Source organism: Medicago sativa, chromosome 8 (assembly GCF_051527215.1).
Source record: "Medicago sativa cultivar Bolivia chromosome 8, Bolivia_mono, whole genome shotgun sequence".
Lineage (NCBI taxonomy): Eukaryota > Viridiplantae > Streptophyta > Magnoliopsida > Fabales > Fabaceae > Medicago > Medicago sativa.
Window position 1 is genome coordinate 59,158,502 of NC_140756.1, and position 16,468 is coordinate 59,174,969.

The 16,468-nt window shown below is 33.0% G+C and overlaps 3 protein-coding genes across 4 annotated transcripts; 1 reads left to right on the forward strand and 2 right to left on the reverse strand.

Moving 5' to 3' along the window:
- The first annotated feature begins 30 nt into the window (after positions 1-30).
- LOC146900006 (B3 domain-containing protein At3g25182-like) lies at positions 31-825 on the forward strand. Its single transcript, XM_085736895.1, has one exon. The coding sequence runs from the start codon at positions 49-51 to the stop codon at positions 823-825; it is 777 nt and encodes a 258-aa protein (XP_085593021.1). The 5' UTR covers positions 31-48.
- Positions 826-5,948: 5,123 nt separating this feature from the next.
- On the reverse strand, positions 5,949-9,191 carry ECHID (enoyl-CoA hydratase/isomerase D). 2 transcript variants are annotated; one of them, XM_085732630.1, is made up of 9 exons: positions 8,886-9,191; positions 8,562-8,684; positions 7,859-7,960; positions 7,296-7,334; positions 7,113-7,211; positions 6,939-6,986; positions 6,752-6,847; positions 6,299-6,421; positions 5,949-6,158 (listed from the first exon to the last, which is right to left on the reverse strand). In XM_085732630.1, the coding sequence occupies exons 1-9, from the start codon at positions 9,138-9,140 to the stop codon at positions 6,042-6,044; spliced, it is 1,002 nt and encodes a 333-aa protein (XP_085588756.1). In that variant the 5' UTR covers positions 9,141-9,191; the 3' UTR covers positions 5,949-6,041. The 2 variants fall into 2 exon arrangements, with proteins under 2 accessions (XP_085588756.1, XP_085588754.1); XM_085732628.1 differs by having other exon boundaries at positions 7,113-7,334.
- A 2,911-nt stretch (positions 9,192-12,102) lies between these two features.
- Positions 12,103-15,251, reverse strand: LOC146900008 (ankyrin repeat-containing protein BDA1-like). The gene is made up of 2 exons (XM_085732283.1): positions 14,499-15,251; positions 12,103-12,908 (listed from the first exon to the last, which is right to left on the reverse strand). Exons 1-2 carry the CDS (start codon positions 15,108-15,110, stop codon positions 12,213-12,215), a joined length of 1,308 nt encoding a protein of 435 aa, XP_085588409.1. The 5' UTR covers positions 15,111-15,251; the 3' UTR covers positions 12,103-12,212.
- Positions 15,252-16,468: the final 1,217 nt, after the last annotated feature.

Here is a 16,468-nt window from a genome sequence, read left to right on the forward strand (position 1 = left end):
AGAAAAGAAAAGAAAACTACGGATATCGAGAAACAAATTAAGGAAGCCATGATGGAAAAGAAAGCTAGGGCTATCGAGAAGATCAATGCATTGATGGAAAATAAGGAAAAGAAATTCAACCCTCTATTTAACTTGCCTTTGACTAATGTTTTATCTGAAGTTAGTCCACAATATTATACCAAAGAAGAGTTAGCACAAATTGAGAAAATCAATCAAAGTTGGTGTCAAGAAACAAAGTTACCTATCAATTCACAAAGCACAAGGGAAGATGAGAAAGTGAATAACATAAAAAGGCGTCGCCCAAGTGATGAAGGTAACATGTCTTATGGAGAAAGAAGAGCGAAACCAAAGCCCACGAAGAAGATGGAATCAAAAAGGAAAGATAAGGAATCGCCGCCGCCAATATTGCCTATTCATGTCGAGAACAAGATTAAAGAGTTCAATGGTAGTGATGTTAGATATATCATGCGTAAGAACTTGTTTGAGTCGGATCTCAACAAAAAGAAAAATCGTCTTTCCTTGCCATTTAGAGACAAACTTGATTTTCTCACTGCGACAGAAAAGGCGACATTAGATACAAGGGATCAAGAAGGTAATCCGGTTGGTATAGAAGTGGTTGTGTTGGATCCTTCTTTTAGTGAGTTCACAATGTCCTTGAGGAAGTGGCCTATGGGCAATGGTAGTGTTTTCAATCTTATTCAAAATTGGAAACATGTTTTGTTGAATAACAGTTTTAAAAAGGATCAAAAACTCAATATTTGGTCATTTAGGGTCAATGATAAGCTTCACTTTGTACTGGACAATGAGAGAAGAGTACCTTTATAAGGTTACTATTTCAGTGTAAGGTTACTGGAATATTTCAATAAACCCTAATCAATTTATTTGATTATGACTCGTTACAGATTAATACGCAATTGATATTGTTTTTTTCTTTTTTTATACCGAAATTGATAAATACGTCATAAATATTTTCTTGATAATATTTTCTTGATTTTACTCTAGTACTCTAGCTAGAATTTTATTTCAAATGTTCTGGAAAAAAATTATTTCAAATAGAATTAATTTCAACGTCATATTTATTAATTCTTCTATTTGCATTAACCACCACTTTGTTTTTTGGTAATTCCATTAATTTATCTTCTTTTTTTCAGGTAAAAGATGTTTTTATTAAGTGTCTATAACAATATACTAGCATCAAGACGGGTATTACTGTGCTTGTCTTTTCACTTTTATCAACAAGAAACGATAGGCTAATACTCCCTCCGGTCCTTATTATAAGAAACAATTGACTTTTTTGGTTCATAGAATAATTAATGTATCTTGTTATAAATATAGACTAGATACATCACTTACACAATGAACCTAAAAAGTCAACTTTTTCTTATAATAAGGACCGGAGGGAGTAATTAATTAAACATAATGTAAAGGGTAAAATTATACAAGGTCAAAATAACGTTGGATTATTTCTTTTCTAAAACGATTTAATTAAATTTTTAAGTGATAATTTAAATAAAAATAATAAAATAGTTTATATGAAGGAGTAAAATTGAAAAGGAAAATTACTGCACAAAATAGTGTTTATATATTGGTATAGATAAACTATTTCTTTCAAAATATTGGTATAGGAAAAATACACCCTTTTGTGCTAGACTTTTTCTTTCATTTTATACCCTTCGAACACATCATAATATTATTAAAATTATTGATTTAAAAAGTAGTTAAATTCCATTAAAATAGGAACAAACCTAAATAATACAAACAATATTGGATACTATAAAAAAAAATCTTGACCTTATCTAAAAATAAAAGGTTCTTCCAATTTTACTTTTCACTTTATTATTTTTACCATTTAATTGTTCATTGCTAATAAAGGCGGAAAGAGGACACATTAATTATCATCTTGACGTTAGTATATTATTTTATTTTTTTGAACAACCCAGAATGAAATAGATTAATATCAAAAGAGCATTCTCTCTACCACAAGGCGTACCAGAGAACAACACTAGAGTTTGTTTAGGGTTTAAACAACAATCTCCGTCGAAATACCTACCGGCAAGAAAACAAAAGGTAAATTAACCAATACGAAGACAACCAAAAGGAGAAAGCCACCAATTATGATAACCGAAAACAATATTAACATATTTTGCCTTTAACCACCAGTAAGAAATCAATTTAATTTTATCCAAAAGCTGATGAGAAGAAGTTGTCTTATTTTTGAAAATCATGTTGTTCCTTTCATTCCAAATTACCCACGCATAAGAGAGCCAAACTAAATGCATCATGGATCGTCAAGCTTTAAACACACCTGCTGAATAACCAAACTAGAGGAAATATGGTCTGAAATCACAAAAGGAACCCAAGCCAACTACACACAAGATGCCAAAAAGAGTTGAAGACATTACAACCCCAAAAACGAATGATTTGCTGATTCAATGTTGTCATAACCAGTAACACATAACTGAACATCGTGAGAGATTACTCCTCGTCTAGACAAACTATCCTAGGTGGCAGCCTATTACGAAAAAGACGGCAAGCAAAACACAATATCTTCAAAGGGACATCTTTGTGCTATAAGAAAATTAGAAACTTGAGTAAAATGTTGCGGTTCCTAGACAGTGTGAAAATTGTAAACACCACTAACAATATAGCCTGCACTGGGATCGAGCTGCCAAAGCCACCTGTCGTCCTAAGTATTCTACAAAGTCACATTGTCAAGCAAATCCTTACAATCCCCCCAAGAACTCCTCATCCCAAGCTAATAACCGGCGACATCATTTCCAAGCCTGACCACCCTCCCCCCACCCAAACTGAAACAACTCTGCCACAAACATCCACAGTTCTCCGATAAATCAAAAATCTCCTAAATCTATCACGAAAAGTAACATCCCCTAACTACATATCTGTCAAACAAGAAGTATTAACACCATTACCCACCTTCCTCCTAACATCCTCAACCCCCCCCCCCCCCCCCCCCCCCTCTCAAAAAAAAATTATTAAAAATAGATTCAATAGAGGAAACAATACTTGAGGAAGTCTTGAAGATGGAAAACGCATGGATAGGGAGAGAAGACAAGACATATTTAAAGAGAACTAGCCGACCACATGAAGAGAGATGTCTGTTTTTCCAACTTGTCAGTCTAGCTATAATATGATTTAGGAGTAGATCACAAAAATTCAGATGCCAAGGGTCACCACCAATAGGGATACCCAAATACACAAAAGGCAACCAAGCGATTTTACAATTCAACACCAAGGCAAACTCATTCAACTAGGAATCATTAACATTAACATCAACCAATAAGCTTTTATTAAAATTAACTTTCAACCCAAACATAACTTCAAAAGGAAGAAGGACGACCCACAAATCTCTAACATTAGCCCAACTTTTTTCCCCATAATCAAAGTATGATCAACAAACTGAAGATGTGTGATAACCATCTGCTTGTTCCTACTAACCTGATAACAAAACAAAAAAAAATAATTTCACCCATAATCATAACATGAAACCTGTCCCTGCTAACATAAATAAAAAAGGAGAAAGAGGGTCGCCCTGACACAACTCCCTTTCCAAAGAAAATTCATCGGTAGAACTATCATTAACCAAAATCAAAGTTGTTGTCGAACCTATACATTCCTTCATCCACTTACGCCACAGATTCAGAAACATCATTTTACCTATAACATCATCCAAGTAAACCCAATCAACTGAATCATAAACTTTTTCAAAATCTACTCTAAAAAGAAGTAACCCATTTTTAAGCTTACGAGTCTCATCAACCACCTCATTGGCAAGAAAATTCTCATTAAGAATACGTCGACCTTTCGGAAAAGCTGACTGCGCATCCGTAACCACACCGTCGTTCGTTGTCGTTTCTGACACTGCCGTTAACACTTGATTCATCCCTAAAATGCCATCCTTTGTTCTTCCTCCCTTCAATCTGCTTGCGTGTTGATTCCACCGACCACCATCATTAGAACGTTGTTCATCGGAAAGGCATATAATGGTGGTGAGCCGTATCTCTTACGCTACCATCTGTCTTCGGTTTTTGTTTTCAGAGGGAGAAGAAGGGTGAAGGGGGAGATGAGGTTTGTTTTATCTCCATTTGTCTCCTCTCTCTCTTTTTTTCTCATTAAATTAGTTTTTTTTGTTTCTTTGTTTTACTTTTAAAATAAAGGATGACACGTAGTATGTTGTGGTTGGAAAAGGTTACATGACATTGACGCCACAATGTCACCTAAGTGTTGTCCTCATATTAGGCCTCTGAATCTTTTTTTCTTTAAATATATTTTCACAAGTCAAATTTTTTAAATATTTTCCGCTCAGTTCGGTTAGTAGTTAAATGAAGAGTTGTAGACTTTTGGCTCATGTTACAAGTTTGATCCCAAAGGTAGCTACTTTATTGATTATACGTATCTTACATTATTTTTTCTTCAAATTTCTATGAATATGATGTTATTTCTTGGAAATATATCAAGATAGGTTGTAAGTTGTATGCAACTATCTCTCAAAAAAAAAAAAGTTGTATGCAACTAAAATGTGCAAAATAAAAAAAGTAATTTATATTTATGTTAGAATTCAATATTTTTTTTTTTTTTATATTTCACGGTTTGAGAATAGGTAAGTAACGTATATATTAAATATTATTTTCAACATATATTATTAGTTTAAACAAAAAATTAGTTTTTAAAAAGTTCTTGCATTAATGAGGTTGAGTCTAACAAATTCTCACAACCCGATGAATCGATATACATATTTTTTTAAAAATATAAATGATATTCATTCATTCAAATTGATAGAGTGCATCGATACAATGCAAATTCGCTAAAAACAAAAAGGATGAATCAGCAAAAAAAACTCACAACATCCATGTTAATAGCATAAAACAGCAAAGTACAAAAGCCTACACATATGATTATATTCAAGTCTCCGGAATACCCATGTCTCCGGATTTGCAACGTTGATGACGTCAAAGTCATTTATTGGATCTGCACTGGATCGAAGCTAATCTGACAATCTGAACCGAACAAATACCTTAACGAAACAAAAAAGACAAACAACGCCGCACAAAAATGATGAACAAAACAAAGTCGCACTAAGACGACGAAATCACGAAAGAAAAAACGAAATAGATGTGATAATCACTTATTTCAATAAAAAGGAAAGAGAAAAACGAGTTAGAGGGATGATTTTGGGTCAAAACTGATCCTAAATCACCCCTCTTTAGTGGATGAAGGAGAAAAAATTAGGGTTCGACATGCCTCAAATAAAAATTACACATTTTGTGTTCTTAATTTTTATGTTTCTATGTCTACACACTTTTTTTTGTGAAAGAAAAATACACACTTAAAATGTTTTCTTTTAAAATTCGTTTTAGGCACAAATACATTGGACCGACTATATTGGTAGCTAAAAGAATTCCCCTTAAAGTGAATAAATAGATAATTTGGGGTTGAAATAGGAAGTCCTGCTTCTTTTTTTATATTTCATCATAGGAAATTTGAAGCAAATAAAAATGTGTCAAACGAAAAGCCAGAGTTGATTGCGTTATTTGATATCAATCATTAATATACTAATTTGACAAATTGAACTCTTTGGGCCAGTTGGTTTCCTTCATGGTGTCAGGTCCTGCTTCATCAAGTGGTCTTGAGTTCAACTCCCATCCAAGCACATGGTTAACCAGGCTCTGATACCATGATGATATAGCTATGGTCCTTCAAAGAGTGTTTTCTTTTTTTATTCTTATTCCTAACTCATATCGATAGCGATTAATTATTTATTCTGTTGCATTGCATTTTACTTTTAAACTATAGACATAATAGTTTGTATAAGAGCAATTTCAACCGACTGATACACACAGAAAAATAAAGAAAAGACACATCATAAACATTCTTTTGCTTTAGAGCTCACAAATCAATTTTTACCAGCCTCAAATACTAACATGAACTGATGAACCAAATCAGTTTATTCTATAGATTTGAAGTCCATGTCCCAAATTGATAACAAAAATTAACTTACATATAATTTATAAATGCTTTTGAAATTATGGTCTTCTATTAAACTTAGAAAAATCTGGGCGTCTTCGCTCCATATATGCGGTTTTTCCTTCATTTGCTTCTTCAGTGCCATAAAATATCAATGTTGAATTTCCACCCATTTCCTATAATTGACATAAAAACAACATAAAATATGCATACATATGCTCTAAGGGAAGGATTAAGCATCTTTCTTGCTTAGAAAGTATATAGTATGAAATGTTAATCATAAATAACCACTAAAACAAGTTTAATAATGATATACCTGAAGTCCAGCGTGCCCGTCATCCACTGCATTAATAGCTGCCTTGAGAACCCGAATTGCGGTTGGGCTATTTCTCAGTATCTCCCTACACCATTTGATTGTTTCTTTTTCTAAATTCTCTAGCTACACCAAATCAAAACATTGCATTAACTATTTGATGTTAGTAACATGTGTCATTCTGCTAATGTTTTTAGTATCACTGTTTGTATTCCATGCAATACAATGATAATGAATGAAGAGTGATTTTGACTAGATGTCTGTTTGTATTTGCAGTGAGAAACTGTTGAACGCACGTGAAGTCTCAAGCTGCAATTTGTAGTTTCAGAAACATAATGTCTAAAAGACATTCGAACGCGAGAAATGGAAGGTTGACGCAATTCCAAACATAACCTTAAAGGAGAAACTAAAATTACAGTGGTGAGTGTTCTATGAATGGAATGGAAAGAAGCTTACTGGTACAACAGTATTGATAAGGCCCATTTTCTCTGCTTCAACAGCCGTATAGAACCTTGTGAGAAACCACATTTCACGTGCTTTTTTAGGACCTACCTGTATTGAGAAGCACATTTTTTTATCTTTTGGATTGCAAACATCAAAATGCTATAGCAAACAAAATCTATCATACAACTTTAATCCTCACCAAACGTGACATGATAGAACTTCCATAACCAGCATCAAAGCTCCCAACCTTTATCGATACAAAGACAAGATGTTACAAAAGACGAAAAGGGGATGGAAATAAACTTTCTTATCTTGTTATTAAATGTTTGATGACTACAAATGTTAAAATGAAAATGGCAAATTATTGAAGCACCTTAGGACCAGTTTGGCCAAAGATAGCATTATCTGCTGCAATGGTTAGATCACAAACCATATGCAATATATGCCCTCCTCCAACAGCATACCCTGCAACCTGTGTTAATGTTAGCAAATAATTTGCAGCTGCAGAAGGCTTTGTGCACAAAAAAGTGAGATTTGGAGTAAATAGTGATAGTACCATTGCAATTACTGGTTTTGGAAGGCGGCGAATCTGCACCTGTAATAGGAGAAAAGAATGAAGATCAACGTATAAGAATAACAAAGAGACATGTGATACTTCTGAACAACTTGAAATGAAATTTTTCTCATTACAAATCATGGAAACAACATCGAGTAAATAAGCATTTTTTCGTCCTTTGACTTGAGACTTGTTGGGCAATTTAGTCCCTCAAATTGGAGAAATAACAATTCAGTCTACTAAATTAGAGAACATTGGTCAATTTAATCATTATCCAGAATCAAGCACCATAATTTTAAAGACAATATATCAGTTTTTCATTGGTTTCAACTGATGTTAGGGGACTAAATTGCCATTTCGTGAATTTGAGGACTAAATTAACCGGCCCTTACAATTTGACGGACAAAAAGGTATGATTTTCTCAAACAACATTATACTGGAAAACAAAAAAGATTCATTCTCCATTGAAATGAATGCCTCAAAAATAACAAAGAGATACCTTGAGTAATGGGAATCACTTTCATTCACACAAATAGAAAAATCTGGAATAAATCGGTATATACCTGCAAGTCTAACACATTAAGGCGACCGATATTTTCATGATCAGAATAACCATCTGGAGTCCTCAAGGCTTGGTCACCACCACTACAGAACGCATCTGTTCCCTACATCATCAATATATCATTAAAACCATTCAATTCTGCATTAAGGATCAATTGTGTCTTAAGTGACAAACTACATGGTCAAATCATATATATATGTTAATTGCAGTGTTTTAAACATTGAAACGAATATTGAAATGACGAGACCTCTGAGTCACGTCAACGGATTTGAACTGCTTGAACTTGGACGAAACTGGGATCAAACCGCAGTAAAGTCTAGTTCAAGGTTCAACCGGTTGAACCGTATGGTTTGGTTTTGAAAACACTGATTTATAGCCGTACTGAAAGCATCATATGATTATTTAAGAAACAATAATTGTTTCCATCAAGTTGATCATTTCATGACAAGTGACAACATGGTAAGCTTATATCTGAGTCAATTGCTGATAAAATAAAACCAATGGAATATCCAAAGTCACTTGAACAAAACAATCTAATAATCACTGAAAGCATGCTTAAGTCACATGACAAGTTAATGGTGAACTAGTTGTATGATAATGATTGGATTAACAAGTGGCAATTGATCCATTTCTTGCCTCAACATGCCCTATAAAATAAATTTTACAAAACAATAAAGTAAATGGCAGTAGCAGAAAAGGTATACCTTTCCAGTGAGAATGATGACACCAACAGAGGGATCATCTCTAGCATCATTGAAAGCACGAATCAGCTCCTTAATCGTGTGAGGTCGAAAAGCATTCCTTCTCTCAGGCCTATTAATACTAATCTGCAAAATTCCCAACATTTCTTCAACTTAGACCCTAAATTATACAAACAGTCTCACAAGTGCTTATGTTAATAAATAACTTCAAATATGGCAATTCAAAATGGTCCTAGCTAAGAGAGAGTAATAGTTAGAGTAACTAAAATATTTACTAAATTACAAAAACGTGAAGCAAAAAGAAAATGAGAAAGGTGGAAGGACAACCTTGGCAATTCCTTCACCAACGGATTTCTCATAGACAATGTCAGTGAAAACCTTTCCTTCATCATCATCTGAAGGAATAACCTTCCAAACAACATCATGAGAAGGAACATCACCATGAACACGTTGGTAACTTGAAGTGTGACACAAGGAAATAAGTTGAGGTGGTGGTGATATTGATGTTGGAGAGGAAACAAGGTGGTTGGTTACAGAAGTGACTCTTCTGATCACTGTTTCAATGTCTTTGTTGTTTGCCATTGGAGGAATGAGCTATAGGAGTTGTTTTGCACCAATGACATTGAAGATGATGATGATGATGGTGGGAGTGGGAGATTACTTAAGTTTTGTCTTGTAGGATGTGGATAAGATAAGGTGTGAAACTATGTTCCTTAGCTATCATGGTTGAATTCACGGTTAATAATTAAAGATTTGCTTATTGTCATTTAATTAAATTACAAATGAAATGTCCAAAAATTCTAACTCAATTAGAAAAAATTGACAAAATTTTAGGATTGAACTCCAAATCATCAATTTAGTGTGAGTTTTCGATAGATGTTAACATTTCATCTAACTAGAACAATTTTAGCCAAACTTTAATTAGCTCTGGGCTCTGGCTAACTCCAAATTAATTGTGGCCTCTTTTCCTAATAAAGTAGGTAGTTAAACTAAAAATTATCTTTGAATGATTTAAAAAACTAGTAAATGATTATCATATGGATGTGGCATAGATTATACGGTTGCACATACCTCCTATAACATAAGTTTTTTTTTTTTTTAGGGGATAACATGAGTTGTAAATGTACTACTTTTTCTTCCTTAAAAAAAAAATACAATTAAGGGGGCTATGTAAATAGATTCTTGAATTATTTTAGAATTTTAAAATAGATCAATGAACTAAAAAAAGTTATAATAAAGTATTTTTTATAGGAGTTATAATTAACTTCTAAAACTATTTTAATTTCTTAAATCAAATCCTGCCGTTAAACAATCATTAGCCAACATTGACGTGACATCTAATTAATTCTCTAAACTAATTTATGATATGTAAATAGGTCCAAGACTATTAAATCATATGAAAAATACGCACTGTCTTTATGTTCTTTTTATTGTGTTAACGTTTGAAAATTATGAACGGTGTTTTTTTATGAAATTTTGATTTTGATTAAAAGTTGAAATATAAATGTTTTTTTTGCTTTCTAACCATAACAAATCAAATTAATCATGATTATCTATTTCAATAACAACAATAATATAACAAAAATATATAATATAAATTTTTATTTTTTTAATGACAACAACAACAATCTTTATTATGTATTGTTTAATGATATAATTGGGGATAACGAAAAAGTAAGTAGATATACTCATGTAGTTTGTTATACTTTTTAAATGATAAAGGAAAAAAAACTGGACATATATATACTCATATCGTGTTTGGTACACTTTTATTTAAATATTTAAATTTATTCTTATCTATTTGTTAATAGATTGCGCACATGTGCTTCGCACGAGTGAATTATATGTAAAATATATAATATTGTTAGAAAATTGGTGAATAAAATTATCGCCATGAGTTCAATTCAAAAACAAAATACAATAAATTATTCGTGTAAAAATCCATTATTAAAAATTAGCGAAACTCTTTTTATTGCGCTAACATTTGAAAATTATGAACGGTGTTTTTTTTATGAAATTTTGATTTTGATTAAAACTAAAAAATATGAATGTTTGTTGCTTTCAAGCTATAACAAACTAAATTAACCATGATGGTCTACCTTGGAGGTGAAAGTTGGAGATCATATCATACCCCAAGTTACGCGGTTTAGATATCTTGGGTCCATAGTACAAAATGACGGAGAAATAGAAGCTGATGTACATCATCGTATTCAAGCTGGGTGGTTGAAATGGAGAAGAGCCTCAGGTGTTTTGTGCGATAAGAAAGTACCACTTAAGCTGAAAGGAAAGTTCTATCGGATAGCAGTCAGACCGGCAATGTTGTATGGTACGGAGTGTTGGGCGGTTAAGAGCCAACACGAGAGTAAAGTAAGCGTAGCGGAGATGAGGATGTTGTGTTGGATGAGTGGTAAGACTAGACAGGATAGGATTAGGAATGACACCATTAGAGAGAGAGAGTGGGGGTAGCACCTATAGTAGAAAAGTTGGTAGAAAATAGGCTTAGATGGTTTGGACATGTAGAGAGAAGACCCGTAGATGCCGTTGTAAGAAGAGTAGATCAAATGGAGGAGAGCCAGGTTAAAAGAGGTAGAGGAAGACCTAAGAAAACCATTAGAGAAACCATTAGAAAAGATTTAGAGGTCAATGAGCTGGATCCAAATATGGTTTTTGATAGAACACTATGGCGTCATTTGATCCATGTAGCCGACCCCACTTAGTGGGATAAGGCTTGGTTGTTGTTGTTGTTGTTGTTGTTGTTGTATCTATTTCAATGACACCAACAATATAACAAAAAACATATAATCTAAATTCCTTTTTTTAATGACACCAACAACAATCTTTATTATAGAAGAAATTGATTAAGGGTATAATTGGGATAATGAAAAAGTAAATATAAATATACTCATCTAATTTGTTACATTTTTGTACTCATCTAAATATAAACTTTATCCAAAACATATCCATATTAAACAACATCCTACTATGCTTCCAAGATGACGTATCAAGGATCAGGTCTAGAATTGGGGGTGTATTGAATTGAGATTTGGTAGGATTTTAAAAGATTTTTTAGTTATAGAAAAATCTTGAGGTATTCAATCAAGATTTTAAAAGATTAGAAATAATTTCGGTGGCATTCAATTAAGATTTTCAGGATTTTTTAAAGAGTCTAACAAAATCCGTTGGTATTCAATTAAGATTTTTCACAACTTAAAAATTGTTTTGGTATTCAAAAATCTATAGATTTCAGTCCTCGTGAGCTTAACTCGGTTGGTATGGACAATGCATAAAAATATGCAAGGTCCGTGGTTCAAACCCCGGCCACCACCAAAAAAATCTATAGATTTCAATGGATTACTGTGAATGTGAATTTTGTGAGACTTTTTAGTTGAAAATGTAACAACTAAGAATCTCATACAAAGACTCAAGATTTTTTTCGTTTTTTCTTGTTGTTCTAACATTCTTTCAAAAAGGGTTCAGATCCTCTCCATTTATAATACACAAAATTAAGGATAGGAGTAATCAATTTTCTTTCAAACAACGTGCATTCAATAAAATACATAATATGATAATTAAAATAATTAATACATTGAATCACAATCTGCTAAGTCTAGCATTTTCCAATTACAAATTGAGTTGCAAGCAACAATGCTTGCTTTAACTATCATCTATTAAATTTATCTGAGCATTTATGGGTTTAAATGCTATTACGTACACTGACATAATGACGTGAACCACCATGACAAACAAAAATGAACCAAAAACGATGAGTAAAATCACGGAATTGACTTGTGTAGGGGATATCCTCCACATATAAAATAAATAACTAGCGGTAAACCATCCCATTGGAGAAGCCACTAGAAATCCCATTATTCCCCTTGGTATCATAAAATATATAGCTATAACTGATACCGTAAAGGAATACATATTTACAAATAAAAACAAAGAGAATTCATATCCTGACAAGACCGATTTCCCAACATTTCTTGGAGTAGAAGAAATAGTAGAATTTGAGAAAATGTTCACACCATTATTGTCATCACCAGCACTAACCTGATAAATTCCACCAGGGGGACTCAATCCTGATTGATAGATCGCAGTTGCAACAAGAGTCGCAACTATCAACCAAGTGTTACGCTTCTCCTCTGTCATATTTGCTCTAATCCTTAAATAAGTTGACATATTACCTCTAATTCTGGTCTTTGATGACTTGAGCTTATGTGCAAGTGTGGGAGCATCAGCGACTTCTAATATACTCTTGATCTCTGGAGTGCTTGCTATGTCCAATGCTGTTTTTCTCTCCAAGTTCATTGAGTTCAAATTTATATTTGTCTCTACCAACAATTGAAGTGCCTGTGCTACCAAGTAGGATTTTGAGTTAGGGTTGGTGCTTAATGAAAGAGAAGGATACCCATACCATGAAAGTTACTCATTGGAACTCTTGGAGTTAAATACACAATTTATAAGTGAAATAAAACATTTTTAAATTGACAATCATTATCACTTATTTTAATTATCGTTGTTATTGATATTTTGATTATTTTCTATGTTATAATTAATACTTATCAAAATGGCGAACACAACCTTTAAACAATTTTTTTCTCGGCATCGTTATTATTTTAAGTCATTGATATTAATATATACTCTAATTGAATTCACTTATGATTTATAAATTAGTGGATTTGAAATTGAGATTTGATTACATGTATTTTGGCACTAGTTTTGATGTGTCGTAAAGCATGATTTTGAGATGAGTTTTTTTGGAAAATTTTGATATTTATATGTTTACAATTTGGATTTGGATTTACTGATGTTTTTTCTTTTGATGGAAGATTTACGGATATTTATAAAGTAGTAGACTTTCAAATCATTTTTTATGTTACATATTTTGGCATACGTTTCGAAAAACCACGTTATAATAATGACGACCACGATGCACCTATTATTTGATTACGATTAGGGGGAGTTACCCGTTAGATGGAGTCACCCCTATGGAAAAGGATGTCATTAGGATGATCAACGAGACATATAAACTCTGCAATTGAGAGATTTATTGTGTTTTCTGAGTCGAGGGAAAAGAACTATCTGTTAAATGAAGTTACTACTAAGGGAGGTCACTCTTTGGAGGAAAGAGATATCAACAAGTTGAAGCTAGATCTTGGTTTTATCATTGTATTTCATTTTCACTAAAGTTAGATTTATATATTTTCGTTGAAGTTCATTATTTTGAATCCTTCTAATTATACCGATTCTATATTTCCTTTTAATTTGTTGATTTTGTTTTCACCTCTTTACAACATTTGAATTTTGAAATAATCTTATTTGATTGGATAAAGTGTGCAAATTTGCGAATTATCATGGTACACTTGATTGAGGATTAGATTTGAAAAATATAACTATTCGTGTCCTTGTGTGTTTCCCTTCTAGTGGGTGATGGTTGTTGTCTCCTCACCAAGTCTTTGTGACTTACCCCTTCATCTTCTATTTCTTTTTAGATTCAAAGTCAACTGCGTAGAAAACTTCTATTAGAGTTAAAGATCTATGAGTCACTCTTTTGGTAGTTTTCCTCTGTGTATAAATTGGATGGTTGTGTATCTGCAACTATTGATAGTCTAGTCATGTTTTATTTTGAGTTGTACAAACACCGAGATATGTCATTTTGAGATTCTGTCAGATGACACAAGTTTATAAACATGGTTTTTATTTTTGGAAAATGTTAAAAATACAAAAGATACTCCGTCAAAATTTCAGTAAATGTCATATTTGGAAGTGAAAATCAAGTTCAAAATTGATTAATGATAGTTGTCAAGTTTTGTCAATATGCTTGTCGGACTAGGATGTTTTAGTTCGTGCGTCGGTCACGATTTGAATTTTGGGTCATGATAGAGAAAAAAAAGAAATATATAAAGGAGACATGTGATTTTATTTATTGAATAGGATTACCTGCAGCTCACTCCTTAGGGCTGAAATATGCAAAATGGTGTTGCCTGCATCGTCCCTCTTGTTTAATATTCCATTTTCCAGCTTTTGAGCGCCTCGCCGTTTATTTTTTTTGAGCCAGCTAACAAGTACTTTAAGGGCCTCATATTGTTCGTACTTAACAGCAATATGCAGCGCAGTCTCACCTCTTATGGTCAAGTATTCAATAGATTCCGGACACGAAAAGAGAAATTTAGTTAAAAGATCAACCTCACCGATTTGACTTGCATAATGAAGAGGAGTAAAGCATTCTCTTCCTTTAACTCTAACAAGGTCTTTATTAATGTTCACAAAGCGATACACCATACGTTTTTGGTTTTTTTGCATAGCGAGATGGATGGGGCTGGATCCTTGCGGGTTTAGCTTCCATGCAAATGAAGGTTTTAAATTCATAATTTCGGTGGCAAATGGGAGATGACCCATAGATGCAGCAATATGTAAAGGAGTTTCAACAAATGGTATTAAATCTATACGCTCCAAAATGGATGGATCATCTTGAATCACTGTGTAGAGAAGATCTATATCACCTGCTTGAGCTGCAGCTTTCAATCGGTTATCATTATTTGTGGGATTCATGTTTGAAAAAGCTGTAATTTTCTCAGTAATGTGTGCAAGATATAAAACAAAAGATAAGGTATTTGATTGACTTGGAGTCAATCTATTCAGTATTCACACACCTTTTGTTATTCGGCCAAACTATTTTAGTAAAAAAGCTCTGTGAACTTTCTACTGAGCTAATGATTTGTTTCCTCTAAAATCATTTTTTGCTTTGGTGCCCACTATTCACTAAAGCTAAGGCTATAAAGCTAAAGCAAAGTGTTTGCACTTACTTTGTGTTGGTCTCTTTTTTTTTTTTTTTCTTTTTTTCTTTGGAGAGGTTTGTGTTGGTCCTTTTGTCTACATTCTTTGGTGGAGGTGATAAAAAGATATTTTATCACAACAAGTAACCTAAATGTTGTGTTGTCTTGTAAAAAATCCTCTTTCATTGAAGTGCTTGAGCTTTAACCTTTAACTGAAAAATAATCTTTGGAGTTGTTTAATAATATGGCATTCTGATTTGACTATGGTGGGTGTTGTCCAAAAGAGCTCATTGATATAGCTTATGAAATTGTAAAAAAATTCAAGGGTTTACCATTGGCAATTGTTTCTATGAGTGGTGTAGATTTAATGATAATTTAAGTTTAGAGCTAAATAAAGATACACAATTAACAGGGGAGAAAGAAACTTTAAGTTTAAGTTACAATGATTTGCCTTACTATCTCAAGTCATGCTTGTTGTATTTTGGAATATATCCAGAAGATTATAAAGTTAAATCAAAGAGACTAATTCGACAGTGGATAGCTGAAGGGTTTGTGAAAGAGGAAAGGGGAAAAGACTTTGGAAGAAGTTGCCGAAGAATAAAGTTAAAGGTTGTCTTGTTCGTGATCTAATACACGATATGATCCTTGGGAAAAATGAGCATTTCAATTTTTGCAAGCATATTAGAGAAAATGGACAGTCATCCTTAAGTGGAATAATTCGGCGCCTATCAATAACAATCACCTCTGATGATTTTACGGTGCGTGTTGAAAGCTCACATGTTTGGTCATTATTTGTTTTTAAAATAAGGAATCAAATATACACTTTGTGAGGAGAATCCCTAAAAATTATAGGTTGTTGAAGGTTATTGATTATGAATCTGGTCCTTTGTGGAATGTTTCAGAAAAGTTGGAAATTTGATCCACTTGAAGTATTTAAGCTTCAGGTGTGCAGATGTAGGTGAAGTCCCAAAATCCATTGGCTCTCCAGAACCTAGAGACCTTGGATGTAAGACTAGAGAATATACCGACTCGCATCCAACACTTAGAGAAACTTGAAGTTCTCCATATTTGGCGTATGCCTATTGAATTTGTGCAGCGCATTTATACCGAGTATTGAACATCTATCTAATGTGG